Here is a 16902-nt window from a genome sequence, read left to right on the forward strand (position 1 = left end):
AAACCTTCAACATGCTGTTGCAAATTCTCTGGCAAAAACTAACTAAAAATTCAATAGAGTAAAGTCTTATCTTGATAAGCAACATCTCAACAAAAACCAGACATCACTGGTGAGGAACATCCTCAACCTTCCACTAGGCAAGAAAGCACAATTCATTAATAATATAATTTATCAAGCGATTTAGAAATATAGAAAGTTACTGAGCCCTTTAGAGTATCTTAAACATTTAGTTCATCTAAGCAAGCACCAGGATTATTAAAAAAAGAGTAGCATGAAAGCAAATAACGTCAGGAAAATTCAGGAAACTCTCCTGAAGATACAAGCACTAGGCTGAGAATAGGTGGTACACCCCTGTATCTTACTCGGCCCATGGAAGTCAGAAGCAGATGAACTGCAAGTTCAAAGCTAACATGCTGTGGGATGTCTTTCTGTATGCTGTGAATATGTGTTGCTCCCATTGGTTAATAAAGTTGCTTTGGCCTATGGCAAGGCAAGATAGAGCCAGGCAGAAAATCCAAGCTGAGATACAGGGAGAAGGGTGGAGTCAGGGGCAAACACCATCGAGCTGCCCAAGGAACAAGATGCCAGCAGAAGGGTAGTACCACGGCCACGGGGCAATACATAGATTAATAGAAATGGGTTAATTTAAACTGTAAGAGCTGGTTACTAATATGTCTGAGCAATAGGCCAAGTGTTTATAAGTAATATTAAGCCTCTGAATGATTGTTTACAAGTGGCCACAGGACAGAGCAGGACAGAAAAGCCTCCACTTACAAACACAGTGAAATGTTGTCTCAAAAGTCAAAACAAATAAACAATTACAACAAGAAGAAAATAAAACCTTGAGAACTGAACTATAATGTCAATTTTTACCCATTATTTCTTTAAAAATATTAGATAGACAAATGAAAAAAATCTACAGTAGCTTACATTTTAATACACATGAAGCTGATTTAAATATACACAAAAATTACAGTGAAGGGGCTGGAGAGGTGGCTCAGTGGTTAACAGCATTCACTGTTCTTGCAAAGGACCTGGGATAAATTCCCAGCACCCACACAGAGGCTCATAACTCCAGTTCCAAGGGATCTGATACTCTCCTTTCTGGCCTCCTCAGGCACAAAAAACATTCATGGTAAACAGACATACAAAAAGGAAAATAAAGATAAATAAATAAATAAATAAATATAAATAAATAACGAATCACAATAAAAAGACTGAATTGGGTTATAGAACCAGAAATGCAACTCAAGAACTCTGGACTCTCGGTTCTTGCCTAGCATGTCCAAGGCCCAGGTTGATGGCTAGTACCTGGAGTGGGAGAAGAAAGGTCAGACTGAACAGCAGTGTGGCAGGGCTGCCAGTCTGAGGCTGCCTTGGGCTGGTTCACAGTGAGACCCTGTCTCAAAAATTGAAAACAAAGATAAACATAAAGTACCCAACAGAAGCCAAAGAATTAATAATTGACTCAAAGAAGCTTAATCTGTTTACAGATAACTTAGACCAGAGCAGTGTTCACAAAATAGCTGCAACTTTTTTCATCTCAAAAGGAAAATGCAAAACCAAAGCAAACTAACAATCCAGAATGACATTGTTTATGTCAATCCTGAATATAGGAGTTCTAACTCCTTGCTGACTCCAAAATAAGGCACCTTTTATCTGGAGAATGCTATCAGTGGATTTAAAACGCAAAAGCTGGCTTGTTTTAACAAAAGAATGTGTAAGCTTCATACCTGGTGGTAAAAGTCATCATCATCAAATATTTCTTCATCCAAGTCCTTCAGGTGAGCATTGGCAGGAACTTGAGGAAGGATCTCCTATGTGAACAGGGAGTAAGAGAGTGTGAATCCCAGGAAGTCTGTCAAATCAATCTAGCTACTCAAAGTACTATGTCTAAAGGTCAAAGCACATGTTCCTTAAGATATAAGTTTTTATAAGATATAAGAACTCTTCCTATCTATTTATTTATTTTTAGTTTTTTAAGACAGGTTTCTCAGTGTAGTCCTGGCTGTCCTGGGACTCCTTCTGTAGACCAGGTTGGACTTGAATGCAGAGAGTGCTGTAATTAAAGGTATGGGCCACCAAGCCCCGCTAAAAACTCTTAAATAAATAAATGGTTTTTTTTTTTAATTAAAAAAAAAAAAGTTCAAGAATAACCTGAGCACTATAGCAAGACCAGGTTTCAAAAAAAAAAGGGTGGGAAAGGAGGAGAAGAGATTAACAGGCAGTTGACAGAATAAAGAAGTGTAAATAATCATGAAAATGTTTACGTTCATTCTAATGAAATCCACACAAATTCAAATAAGAAAATACTATTTTTCACCTTTCAGACTGGCAATACCCAGGACTTGGAAAACAGCTAGAGGGATTGGAACTAATAGGAGCCTTTTGGGAGGTAATTTGGCAACATCTATCAGGATTTAATGTATTTTCGTTAACATTTTCACTTTTAAAAATTCATCCATACATTCAAACAAACAGAAATATTTAGAAATGTTTCCTATAGTTGTTTCTAAAACTGGAGACAACAGAAACATCAAGTTTGACAAAGTTATAGCTTATAGTCATACAACGGAATTCCTGCCCCACCTCAGGACAGGGTTTCTCTGTGTACCCCTGCTGTCCTGAAATTCTTCTGTAGACCAGACTAACCGTGGGAGCCACCACCTCCTAGCACAGCATACAATGGAATTCTTTACAGACAGAAAAATATAAGGTAAACTTTCATGCTATGATAAAGTATCTAGAATACAGTATATTTTAAAATTATAGTATTTTTAAATATAGTGACATTTTAGATTATTTGTTTAAACGTACACATAACCTTTGACTTAATTTTACAAAAGGACCCCTGAGGTGTTATAGGCAGTAAATGGCTGTTCTGGGGAGGAGAGCCATATTTGCTAAGTTGCCCTTGCCCAAGTAAATAATCCTCCACCCATTCTCATGTAGGCACTCCTAGTTAAAAGCAGTCAACCACACACAAACAGAAAATGAAAGGAGGAGGAGACTAGGAAGGAAGAATTTAGTGGGAATGGGAAGGGGGTAATGGGAGAGAAGATGCTTTAAGTACATACCGCGTGTGTGTGTGTGTGTGTGTGTGTGTGTGTGTGTGTGTGTGTGATGAAACAATGAAAAAAAAACTTTTCTAATGATTTAAAAGAGGGGCTAGAGAGATGGCATGGTGGTTAAGTGCATGTATTGCTCTTCCAGAGGACTAGAGTTCAATTCCCAGCACCCACATCAAGTGGCTCACAACCACCTATAACTCCAGTTCCAGAGGATCCTCTAATCTGAATTCACATGCACATACCCACATGCACACACATATACTACTAAAAAATTTTTAAAATCACATTTATATATGTTACATATATGTCATATGCATAAAGCTTATAGAAACAGTATCATGGTTAAAATTTTCAGAGTAGGAAAAATTTTACATTTCATTTTAAATTCTTATGAAATTAAAAAGTATTGAGTATATTTTTTTGTAATTAAAAAATAAAAATGTGTAACATGGAAGGGGAGAAATTTCAGTCAATTGACTGGAAGGAGAGGGAGAATTCGCCTCTCCAGGGATGAGCTCCCTTATTGGTTATCCAATATGAATGAAGTGGACAGCCCTGAAACCATATATACACAGACAATAAAAAAGACTCAGCAAGTTGTATTTAGATATCTGTGTATACATGGAAAAATAATAACCAAAGAAAAAGAGGTTATCAATTTGAGAAGGGGGGGTATGCGAAGGGTTGGAAGGGGCAAAGTAATGCAATTCTAGTGTTTTTATTTTTTATTTTAATTTTTATTTCATGTGTTCATGTTTTACCTGTATGTATGTCTGTATGAAGTTGTTGGATCCCCTGAAACTGAAGTTATAGGCAGTTATGAGCTGCCATGTAGGTGCTGGGAATTGAACCTGGGTCCTCTGGAAGAGCAACCAGTTCTTTTAACAGCTGAATCATCTCTCCAGCCCCCTAATATTTTTAAAGAGATCTATAAACATAAACATAAAAATATAAACTACAAAATTAAAATGTGGTGGGCTGAAGAAATGGCTCAGCAGTTCGGAGCACTTGCTATTCCTAACACCTATATAATGGCTAACAGCCATTGGCTAACTCTAATTCCAGAAGAACTCCAATGTCCTCTTCTGGCCTCCACAGGCACTGGATGTTCACAGTGTGTACACAGACATTCATGGAGGTACATGTAAAATAAAAACAAAACAAAAACAAACAAACAGAAAAGGGTTGTGCTGCATGTCTTTAATCCCAGCATTAAGGAGACAGAAGCAGGCAGATTTCTTTTGAGTTGAAGGCCAGCCTGGTCTACATAGTGAGTTCCTGGACAGTCTGGACAGAGATTCTATCTCAAAAATAGTCCACTCAACGGGGCTGGAGAGATAGCTCAGCAATTATGAGGACTGGCTGCTCTTCCAGAGGTTCTGAGTTCAATTCCCAGAAACCACATGGTGGCTCACAACCATAATAGGATCTGAAGCCCTCTCTGGCTTACATGCAGACACAGCACTCATACCTAAAAAAATACATAAATAAATTTTAAAAATATCCCCCTCAAAAAAACAGAATGTTTCCTTTTTAAACAGCAGAATTTTTTTGTTTTGTTTTGGTTTTGTTTTCGAGACAGGGTTTCTCTGTGTAGTTTTGGTGCCTATCCTGGATCTCGGTCTGTAGACCAGGTTGATACCAGATCACAACCACAACCAACCAAATCCCTTAAATTTTAAAAACTGTGAAAAGAGAATTCTAAATGTCCTCATTCAGCTAATAAAAACTGAAATGTCCATGCATCTTGAAAGCCCAGACTAGCTACGTAGTATATGCCAAAGAGTCTAAAGTTAGATTAATACCCACCAAATTGTAAGGAAATATAAAAAAATTAGAAAAAAATCCATCATATATTATACTTATATATATTTACATATTAAAAAACCCCTCAAAAGGAATATACTATTTGATTTTTATCTTTTCCATAAAAAGCCAGAATTGATACTTTTAAAAATATGGTTAATATATATTATCAACACAAACATCAGGAACTGAATCCCAGTGCTGTTCAACTGTGTCAAAGTAAAACCAGCAAACATGTAAGCCACGAGACTGGTTATTAAGGCCATACATAACTAACAAAACTAGAGAAAGTGCTCCTAACTCTTAAGTAAGGTTTTCTGGTCCTCTTTATCCTAAGGAAAGCTACTAACTTAATTCCAACCCTAGGTCTTTGCAAAGCAAATCTGGTTATTTAAAAAGAAAAAGGAGTGTGAAATATTGAAGCTACCTTAACTTTAGGAACTAAAAATAAATTAAAATTCTGCATATCATAGATTATAATAAATATGCAGGTAAGACAACAACAAACCCCTCATCATTGAAAGGTCTCATCTGTCTCCAAAATACAGCGGGGTAAAAATTTAGATGGATCTCTATTTTAAATGCCATTGACTATATTTGGCAAAATTGAGATTCCTCAGATTAGAGACAGACATCTGATATTATCAAGACAGAAGACAAGAAGGTTCTGCCATGCCCCTCTGCCTACCTTCTCTCCGAAGCGCAAAGTGTGAACCTGTGTGGCTTTTGCTCTGTTCATAATGTACTATTGTAGCATGCATTCAGTATCACTTTTGTCTACTTTTGGCCTTCCACAATGCAAGGAAATATTAAGTCATAGGGTGAAGAGAAAACTTTGATATTTAAACTTCCCCATCTAAAGAACCAATAAATAGCTGAAATACAGTGAACACCAACCCAATTGGCTTGAATAGTAATGATGGGCAAAAGTCAGTTCCACACAACTCACAGGAATCATTTACACACAAAACCTAAATCTGCTGCAATAAAGTAACTGTCAAATTCACACTGTGAATATATATATGTTACATATTCATTCTCATTACACCCCAACCCCACATACACCCCCATCAAATGGGAGCTATTTAGAAGTACTGAGGAAAATTAAATCAAAAATCATATGCTTAAAAAAAATTTCTATACTCAGTATTTGGAGAAAAACAAGAACATACTTGTGGGTTTTGTTGTTGTTGTTTTTTGAGCTGTGGGCCAAGCATTCTGTTTTCAGTTCTATAGCACAGAACACTGATTAGTAATGTAAAGAGACATCTACACTGACCTTCTGTTTTTGTTTTTTCAGCTGACTCAGGTGTCCCTTGAGTGACATCTCTTAAATGTTGGGAGAGTGAGGTGTCAGAACCAGTTATCTGGCTTCTGTTTTGTCCGTAGCTTAGACTTGTCCCTGTTAAAACTATCCTCTCACCCCTCCCAAAAATGGTGTGGCACATACTTATGCATAATCTGTTAAAATGAACATCTTTGTATTTGTATTTGTTTTCAACGTTGCCAAGGTGCTATAGGAAATTAAAATTACAAAATTAGAAAAAAATAAAATTACCAAAAAGCAAAAAATTTTAGAAATTGGATTTTAAACATTTCTCCTGCCAAACTCCTACATCAAATGCAAAGTCAGGAGATTTACAAAGCCTCATGCTAATAATCCAGCAGAGCAGTGCTGTCTCCTTTCTCACTAACTTCTCACAAGAGTTGATTCCACATGTAACTAGCCCGACAGAGACTGTTCCCATAAGCTCATTGTCCCAGAGTTCTTACCGGTTCTCCTGGCAAACTCTCTGTTACAGGCTCAGGTACTGGCTCAGGTTTGCCAAGAACTCTGTAGACAGAGCGCTTGGTCTGTGTCCTTCGAAGCAATCTTTCTTTGTCCATCAGAATGTGATCAATCTGAGTCAATATCGAGCGTTCAAAGGCACCGAAACCCTGCAATAACATTAACCAGTGTCAGGTAATGCAGGCCAGTGCTAAAGGCAGCAGCTCCACTGGCTTCTCTTCCTATGTCAGAGGAGAAAGAAAACTGTCTTTTCAGGAGGGTTTTCTGTTAAAAGCTATGTCAGTAGCTATGACTATTCGCAGAAAAATCTTAGTCTTACGCAGTCATCACTTTCTTCTGCTCCTTTAATAATGTATTCAAATCTGCTTATTTAAAGTATTTCATACTTTCAGCACCTGAACCAGGCTTCCTTTCCAGAATAAAACATTCTAATAAAGTTAAAATCAAACAGTTCAAACTTCAGGAGTAGAAGTAGTTCAATGAATCTGAGAAATAATTGCTAACTATTACACCACGTAAATACATCAGACTTCCCATTTCTTACAAATGCTTCAGTTACCACAATGTATCTTACACACAGACACGACACAGACACACACAAAGACATACACTAGAGTGCTTTGAATAGTTATAGACTCCACAAATTCTTATGTTTGAATGCTTGGCCCGTAGGGAGTGGCACTATTAGGAGGTGTGGCCTTGTTGGAGGAAGTGTGTCACGGTGGGGTGGGCTTTGAGGTCTCCTATGCTCAAGCTATGCCCGCTGTGGGTACAGTTGCTTCTGCTGCCTGTGGATCCAGATGTCGAACTCTCAGCTCTTATCCAGCACCATGTCTGCCTGCATGCCACCATGCTTTTCACCATGATGATAAAGGACTGAATCTCTGAAACTGTAAGCCAGCCCCAATTAAATGTTTCATTTGTAAGAGTTGCTGTGGTCATGGTGTCTGTTCATAGCAATAGAAACTCTAAGACAGACACACAGGCGCGCGCGCACACACACACACACACACACACACACACACACACACACACACACACACACACACACACACACACATATACACCTTGCCCAGTTTTCCAGAAGCAAGCTTGGTTTTATCATGCCACTTCTGCAGTGTACGGTTCCTGTAGACTGTAAAGTCAGCAAAGCGCTTTGCCATGAAGCTGGGATAGTTCTCCATCTCTAGCTTCCTCTTTGGTGGGGCCTTTCTTTGCTTCTTCTTCTCTTTTACAAGTTCATCATCTTCACTAGAAATCTCTTCACTAGAAAACCAGGAAGAACATTAAATCCAATGTAAACATTACTTAAGTAACAGATTAGGTTCGCATCAAGTATTTAGACCCTACCCATTATAACTATATTACATCAGAAAGATAAGGATAGCTTTTTTGTATGTTTGAAAAGAATGTTCACGGTGCTAGAGAGATGGCTCAGTGATTAAGAGCATTGGTTGCCCTTCCAGAGAACCTGAGTTTGAGTCCCAGCACCCACATAATGGCTCACAACTGTCTGTAATTCCAGTCCCAGAGGATCTGACACCTTCTTCTAGCCTCCACAGGCATTGCTTATACATGGTGCACAGACATACATGCAGGTAAAACATCTATACACATAAAATAAAAATAAAGATTAAAATTTTTTTTATAGTTCATAAGGACAATCAAAGTCTCACGGAAATTTTCAAATAAGTATCAAAAGCACCTGGGTTTAAATTTTTTTTTAATGGTAAGCACACCATAAAAAGAAATGAGGTTGTAAAAACATTACTTGAAATTTATATGAAGCAGGCATATACTGCTATAGGAGAAACTTTAAAATTTTATAAATTAAACACATACTCATATTTCTATGACCTTAAATTCCAAAATCAATAAGAGAAACATATTTCCATAATCAACTGCTAAGAAGAGGTGAATAATATTAATTGAACCAAATGAAAAGAAGCTGAATGTGAAAAAAAAAATTAGCACTAACCTGAAATGCAGATAGAAAACAGCAGATAGAAAACAGCAGAGGAAGTTCACAGCTCTTCCAAGCATGTGTAGGGTTTCACTCTTGTCAAACAACTATCTAGCTAGTGTTATGTTGTGTAATTGGTATTAAAAGCAATTCAAGGATGATAAAAAAGTTCACAGAAGGATGCACACAAAACTCAACATGGGCAGATGTGGGTATCCATGAAAGGTTTGAGCCATTTCCCCTTGGATACAGAGGGAAAATTGCACACGTGATGAAAAATACTATGAAAACATACTATAGCCTCCAACTACTTTGCCAACTGCACTCACTGGACTACTGGTTCCAACACACAGCTGGTGCTCAAGGAGATGGTTGTGACTGAGTCCATAGTATGAGCACAAAATATTTCATAACATTAATTAAGCATTAATATTCAAAATATGATTTTAGTCTAATTATTATAGAACAAAAGAGAAGGCAAGTATTTTGCCTAAGGCCACAAAGATAAGCAGGTACAAAAAGTTAGAACAAGCAGCTTAGTCTCCATCATCCTGTTCTGACTACCAGTCAAATACAAGAGTAGCTCTGCTTTAATTATCAAATTTCATATGTATCTGTATGGGAAGGACATGGCTTTCTTTTTCATACAGGATAGGAATATGTCCAGACCAAAAGAAAGTAAGCAAGCCGACGGTTCTGCTTCTTCCGTACCTCTCTGTTTTGGGTTTCATCCCATTTACTAGATATCTAGTGTCCGGGTACTGGAAAAGCAGCTCTTCCTGAAGATCCACCAATGACCTTAACAATGCTTTAAGTGCTTTGTGACCTGGGATAGAAATAAAGCACAGAAAGGGGATAATTAGTCATTTACAACTCTCTACAATTGCAGATGGCTGTCATTCACTGTCTGCTGAGCTGTTCTCACTGGGGAGAATGCAGGGACAGAGTAAAGAGACAGTGAGTACTCTCTGAAATCAACTCCATGGAAATCATCACAGTGCCTGTCTCACATGATAGTAAGGAACAAGACAGCCATGTGGAAGATGATTAGAAATGTGTCTGCAGATAGAAAGACTTCAGTGTCCAGTTCTTTTTTTTTTTTTTTTTTAATTTTATTTTACATTGTGTGAAGGTGTCAGATCCCCTGGAACTGGAGTTACAGACAGTTGTGAGCTGCCATGTAGGTGCTTGGAATTGAACTCAGGTCCTCTGGAAGAACAGCCAGTGCTCTTAACCACTGAGCCATCTCTCCAGCCCAGTGGCCACTTTTTAAAGTCATTAAGTTTTACAAACTCCTTGCCTGTTATCATAACGAATACAATTTTCCCTTAATACTTAGTTCCTTGGGTATATCCTAGAGGCTACCCACAGATCTCCTGGGTGATGCCTCTGTCAAGCAATTCCTTCCAAAAGTCATCTTCTCCTGAAGAATACAATTTAGTTCTCTCTCTCCCCACCAGATCTCATCTGCCTCTGATCTGAGCTGCAAGTCTCTGTTCATATATAAAAGCCAAGTTAGGGGGCTGGGGACATGGCTCAGTGGGTAAAGCATTTGCTTTGTAAGCATGAGGACCAGGGTTCAGATTTCCAGACTTATGAAAATGCCAGGCAAGCATTGTAGCCCACTAGGAATCCTAGCTCTTGAAAAGCTGAGATGGCATCCCCAGGACAAGCTGGCCAACTAGACTATCCAAAGAGCAAGCTCCAGTCTTTCTTGAATGAGTGACTCTCATGAATAAGGTGGAGAACAACCAAGGAAGACACCTACCTGATGTTGGCCTCTGGTTTCCACATGCACAAGCATACATGTGCACCCATACACATGAGAACATGTATACACACATGAATGCACACCACACACAGACAAAAACCAAAACCAAACCAACCAACCAAACAAACAAAAAAACCCAAATTAATAATTTCCAACTTGCAGTATTAAGATGTATATTAATTTATACATGGACAGAATTTGGGAGGCTCAGGCACCAGGCCATTTCGAGCTATAGAGCAAAGATCCTGCCGGGAAAATGTGTTTACTCATACAGACAATATTCTTGGTTCTTACATCTAACAGGATGCATCTGTAATACAGTTGGTCAGGATTAGGTATACAATCTATGGCTAAGAACTTTAAAAAAAAAAGTCTGGGGATGTGACTCAATTGGTAGACTCACTGCCTAGCATTCATAAAGGCCCTGGGTTTGATACTCAGCACCATTATAAACTAGGCATGATGGCAAATCCGTAATCCCAGCACTCAGGAGGTGGAGCAGGAGGATCAGAAGTTCAAAGTCATCCCCTGCTCTACAAAGGGAATTTGAAGTGAGCCTGGGCTAAAGACCTTGTCTCAAACAAAACAAAAAAACATTAAAAACTGGACCTTTGCTGGGCTTGGTGTCAGACATCTTTATTCTCAGAATTTGGGAGGCAGAGGCAGGTGAATCTCTTTGAGTTTGAGGTCAGCCTGATCTACACAGTGAGTCCCAGGATAGTCAGAGCTACACAGAGAAATCCTGTCTCAACTAACAACTCCAGACCACTGAGACCTGAACTCTTGCCTTCTGCATTAGAATAACCCTACTAAAGAGTTCACCAAAAACTAATAATCAACACCATTTGTTGAGACTAATAATCAACGTTTATTTGTTGAGAACACTCAGATTTCTCTCTGATAATCAAATTCCCACATCTTCAGTTAACTGCCAGACAATCTCTGCCTTAATACCCTATCACAATTCAAATCTGCCATCTCAAAACAGAACTTTCTTCCACCTACTATTTCCCCTTTGACTGTACTTTTCCCCACACAATGCTTTCACAGATCACTGACATTTGGATGCCTATAACTCTATACATGTAACTGGCTATGAATTTTCATATTTCCCATTCATATTATCACTAATAATTGTTCATCTTTGGCCATAGTTCAATCACTTCTTTGTTCTTTCTCAAGCTACAACTGCACAAGCATTCCTATTTTTTCATCCAACAACCTTTGCATTTACACCAAACTAACTTCAACATACATAAACTTTTACTAAGTGATTTTTTTTTGGGGGGGGTGTCTTACTCTATGTTTCTTTCTGGTCCCCCTCTCCTCACACAGCAAGGGCAGCTTTTTAAAATCTCTATCCTAGCCAATTCATCAATGGGGTACCACCAACACATGTTAAACAATAGTTCCGGCCATGCCATTCTATTTTAACATAAGGCTAAGACGACAAGCAACCTCAAAGTCTTCCCAGAAGAAACTCCATGACCAAAACAACTTTATATGCCTCTAAATTATCTGCATATGAAGCTTTATAAATACAATTTCCTTATTTAAATGAGATTCATGTTCATATCTTTTATAAATTCTATAATACTTTCATACCAGTGTATATTCATGCCAATTGAGAGGATTTACAAATACCTAAGTACTTCCTAAAAAAAAAAAAAAATCCCAAATGTCTTGTATCCTAGGTCCAAGATTATAAACTGGTTATGCTCAATCTCTAGAAACAAAATAAAACAAAAATGAAAGTTTTCCACCATAAAGATGAAGAACAAAAATAAATCGGAGCCAGAAATGACAGCTCATATACTCAGATAACCCAGGAGGATGAGGCAGGGGGATCACATGTCAAGACTGACCTGCAAGCACAGCAGGCTAGTTCATAAAAAGAAGCAGATGGACAGAGCCGTTTTTTCTGCAAGTCAGCTTTTGGGAAATGGATAGAGACAAAATGAACAGTAGAATGAAAAAAAGGATAAGGATTAATAATTTTAAAGGCAAAAAAAACCTTACTAGGAAAATACTCAGAAAGGAGTCCATGAAAACAGAGAGGGGCAGGGAAAATCTATCTCTCTTTGTCACTGTTTTACCTTATTTTCTAGAAACAGGTATTTGGTTTTGTTGTTCTGTAGGATAATGCACATGTGTGAGCACTCATGCAATCATGGAAGTGTGTTTAGTTTTGTTTTTTCCTGTGCTGAAGATTAAGTCTAAGGCTTCACATGCTGCTAGGCTAGTATACCACCAAATGAGCTGCATCCTTAACCCAAATAGTTAGTTTGTAAGAGAGAAATCCTATTTTCCAAAGTGAAACCACAAATCCATTTTGTTTCTGAAAAACTGATTCAGTTGAAATCATGAATTTTGCAGGTAAATAGGTGGAACTAGAAAAGATCATATTGATTGAGGTACGCCAGACCTAGAAAGACAAGTGTTGCTTGTGGTGATATATTGTGTATCAAATAAAGCTTGCCTGAGGATCACAGGACAGAACAAACCATTAGATTAAACATAGAGGCGAGGCAGTGGCAGCACACACCTTTAATTCTAGCACTTGGGAGGCAGAGATCCATCTGGATCTCTATGAGTTCAAAGCCACCCTGGACTACATGAGATTGATTCAGTCTAGAAGAGAAACAGAGCCAGGCAGTGGTGGCACACACCTTTAACCCCAGTACTTGGGAGTTATACACTTTTAATCTCAGCACTTGAGATCTCATGCCTTTGCTACCAGTATTTGTGAAACACACAGGCCATTAATCCCAGCACTAGGAAGGAAGAGAAATGGCTGGGTGGAGAAAGGTATATAAGGTGTGAGGAGACAGGAACTAGGGACCCCCTTTTTGGCTGAGGCCTCAGAGGCTTGTAGTCTGAGGATTGTGGAGATAGGATCTTGCCTTCCATTTGGCCTGAGGATTTGGTAGCAGTGAGAAGTTCCTCTAGAGGCTCGTTCCTTTGTCTCTCTGATCTTTCAGCATCTACCCCAATATCTGGCTCCAGGTGTTCTGTGCAACAGCTGCATGTTCTCTTTCATCAGACTCTTAGGCTCCCAATCTTTAGATATGAGTACACATCCTGGAGTAACTGCAAAGTCAGGAAAGTAAAAAGGGGCCATTGCCAGGTGGGATGGGGGATAACAATAGAAAGAAAAATACCAGGGTACAAATCAGGGAAATGGGAACAAAGAGGGGGCTCAAATAAAGGAGAGGGAAGGGAGATAAATACAGAAGGAAGGAAGGAGAGGGCAAAATAATAGTAAGGATGTCTGAGAAAGTCATAAGGAATCCTATTATTAACTATTTACCTTTAAAAAGCCCCAAAATTTTAATTATCCGTAAATCCAAATATAAACATACATATACAGTTTGAATTAAATTTTCTCATCTGGGCTCCCAATCTCCCTTCCAAGACCCAAAGAACACCTAAAAAACACCAGGCATGAGAAGCCTTCCTTTGAATTGCTCAGGATTGTTCAGGAGACACCCAAAACATAAAACATACAGGCTATTGTTACTGCCCTTGGTTGACCTCCCCCCACCCCCAGGTGGAAAGTTAAGTCCCTACTGCTGAAGACATCATGCACTTCAGACCCAGGGGACTCAAGGCCCCAGAGCTGGAACTAACCTGAATGCCTCCTCCCTGGGGACTAACTTTCATGGTACCAAAAGGTGCTACACAAGCTTCCAGAGAAGGAAAGCAACCAACAGTCCTACCCAGCTACAACGTCCAGGACTACCCAGCATGGAACATAACCGTAGGATGCAGTAGTGGCATGCATACCTTAGCAGTAACCAACAGCTCTCTAAGTGGACTTGAGACCCGTTCAACATGAAGGAAACCATGCCTGGTAATGGAAACCTAGAAAACTACCCATGGCCAGTGAAGTCGTGGATCTTGGAGGAGAACCTACAAACTAGCATAATCCCCTACTACATTCTAAATACTTGTCTTTAGTCCTCACCCCTCATCAAGGAAATGTCTCTTTACAACAGACAGAGACCATTATAGAAAATCACAACCAATCAAAATGCAGAGTTGTGGAGCCCAGTCTCAAAGGATGCATTTACAAAACAATTCCTAAACCTAAGGCTCAAGGAATCAACATTATGGAAGAGAGAGAGTGGAAAGATTGTAAGAGTCAGAATAACAGGGAGTATGCTGTGAGATTATGTCTCCTAGTAATGTCAGAAACTACACCCATAATGTCTCACCAACATGGCTACTTGAACATGAGATGAACAAGCTCAATGATAGATATGTCAAAGAGGATCAGGGAAAGCCTATGAGGCCTCATCCCTATACAAAGAACTGCAGGCAAATATGGAATGCTGAGAGCAGAAGAAAGTCTTCTCTAGGGAATATCACACCAATTGGTTATCCAATCCCAAATGGCCAACCCTGAAAAAATACATACACACAAGTAACAATATACAGACTGAGAAACTAATATCTAGTTATATATACATATATACACACATATATGCATGTAACAACAATTAATGAAAAAAGAGGTCATGAATTTGAAATAGAGCAAGGAGCGGTAGGTATAAGAGAGGGTTTGGAGGGAGAAAAAGGAAGGGAGAAATGATGTAATAACATTGTAAATTGGTAGTTGTAGTTCTTAAAGAAAAAAATTCCTGGGACCAACTCAGCACTGAGTGTGGTGGTATTTTAATTGTACTGAAATGTGATTTTGATTGTATGTTAATAAATAAAGTTGCCCGGGGGTCAGAGCTATTAGAGCCATAGACAGAGTGTGGCGGCGGTGGCACACGCCTTTAATCCTATAGATCTCTGTGTGTTCAGGGATACAGCCAGCATTGGAGACATATGCCTTAAAGACCTAGGGGGCTGTACATTCAGACAGTGATGAGGCAGTCACGTGTTTGGGTTTACAACCAATGAGAAGGCAGAATGACTGGAAAAGCGACTTACAGACAGGAAATAGCTCTCTTTTTCGAGAAGCTGGGACCGCAGGAGGCAGGGTGAGATTTTAGCTCTGAGCTCTGACCTCTCGGCTTTCTCTTTTACATTGTTTCTGTGTTTCTTATTTAATAAGACGGTTGGTTACATCTACAACTGAGAAAATAAAATTGAAGAAGAAACAAGCCAGGTGTGGTAGAGCCTGCTTGTAATAACAGTACTTCTGAGGTTGAAGAAGGATGATCACAGTTTAAGAACAGCTACACAGATGTTGTCATGAAGACAGATGGACAGATCACTAGACTAAACCTTGAAAATATTAGGTTAAGTAGCAATGCCAGCTGTACAAAAGAAACATAACTCCACTAACATGAGGAAACTCAAATACTGTAATTCATAGAGAAGGAAATGAAGAATTAATAGTACAATTGGGGTGAGAATATGTTCTGGAATCAGACAGTGGTAGGTAATGGTTTGTACAACAATGCAAATGTACTTAATGACACTGAACTATACACTTAAAATGGTTTAATAAAGGTTTATGTCAAAAATAGTTCACCACAATAAAAACACCGATATAATTCAGTAGAAGAATAGTTATCTAGCATAAAAAAAAGTCTTGGGTTCAAACTAGCACCACCATGCAAAACAACCAACCACCCACCCAACCAAACAAAAAATCTAAAAAACAATGACTTAAAGCCCAAGACCAAAGTATCATAAATAATCTTATCATTCTAGTTCATCTTTGTAGGGAAAATCAGTTATAATATTTCAAACAGTTTATTCAAAAAGATCAGGAAAAATGGAAAATTATAAAGGAAGCAAAGTATGGCAGATGTTTTAACACAGATGACCCAATCAGAAACAAACAAAAAGTACGATCCACTTAACATTAAAATCAGTGAGACACCAGGTGGTGGTGGTGGTGGTGGTGGTGGTGGTGGTAGTGGTGGTGGTGGTGGTGGTGGTGGTGGTGGTGGTGGTGGTGGTGCACACCTTTAATCCCAGCACTCGGGAGGCAGAGGCAGGCAGATTTCTGAGTTCGAGGTCAGTCTAGACTACAGAGTAAGTTCCCGGACAGCCAGGGCTACACAGAGAAACCCTGTCTCAAAAAAAAAAAAAAAAAAAAAAAAAAAAAAAAACAAAACAAAAACAAAAACATAACAAAAAAAAAAAAAAAAACAAAAAACAAATATGAAAAGCCAAAAAAGAAAAGAAGGAAAGAAAGAAAAATCAGTGAGAAAAGCCGGGCATGGTGGTGGCACACACCTCTAATCCTAGCAGTCAAGAGGCAGGGACAGGTGGATCTCTGTGAGTTTGAGGTCAGTCTGGGCTACAAGGTGAGTTCCAGGGTATCCAGTGCTATGTAGAGAGATCCTGTCTCACCCACCCCCCAAAAAAATAAGTAAATAAAAATAAAATCACTGAGCGAGAAGAGAATGGCTATTGTCAGGAGTTTCAGTAGAAGGAGGAAATGAAGACTTATTTAGTGGGCACAGATGAAAAAGTTCTAGAGATTGGTTGTTTTGCATTGAGACAGCTTATTACTATGCAACCCAGGCTGGCCCCA

The 16902-nt window shown here is 38.8% G+C and overlaps 1 protein-coding gene across 1 annotated transcript in view; it reads right to left on the reverse strand.

Moving 5' to 3' along the window:
* The window catches only part of Aatf (apoptosis antagonizing transcription factor), a 118002-nt gene that overhangs the window by 55017 nt on the left and 46083 nt on the right, over positions 1 to 16902 (reverse strand). Inside the window, exons 5-8 of the mRNA XM_028890511.2 lie at positions 9341 to 9455; positions 7734 to 7932; positions 6651 to 6815; positions 1734 to 1817 (exon numbers count right to left, since the gene is read on the reverse strand). Coding sequence (XP_028746344.1) covers positions 1734 to 1817; positions 6651 to 6815; positions 7734 to 7932; positions 9341 to 9455 — 563 coding nt within the window. The remainder of the gene's footprint in view (positions 1 to 1733; positions 1818 to 6650; positions 6816 to 7733; positions 7933 to 9340; positions 9456 to 16902) is intronic.

This window comes from Peromyscus leucopus, chromosome 8b (assembly GCF_004664715.2).
Source record: "Peromyscus leucopus breed LL Stock chromosome 8b, UCI_PerLeu_2.1, whole genome shotgun sequence".
Taxonomy (NCBI): Eukaryota; Metazoa; Chordata; class Mammalia; order Rodentia; family Cricetidae; genus Peromyscus; species Peromyscus leucopus.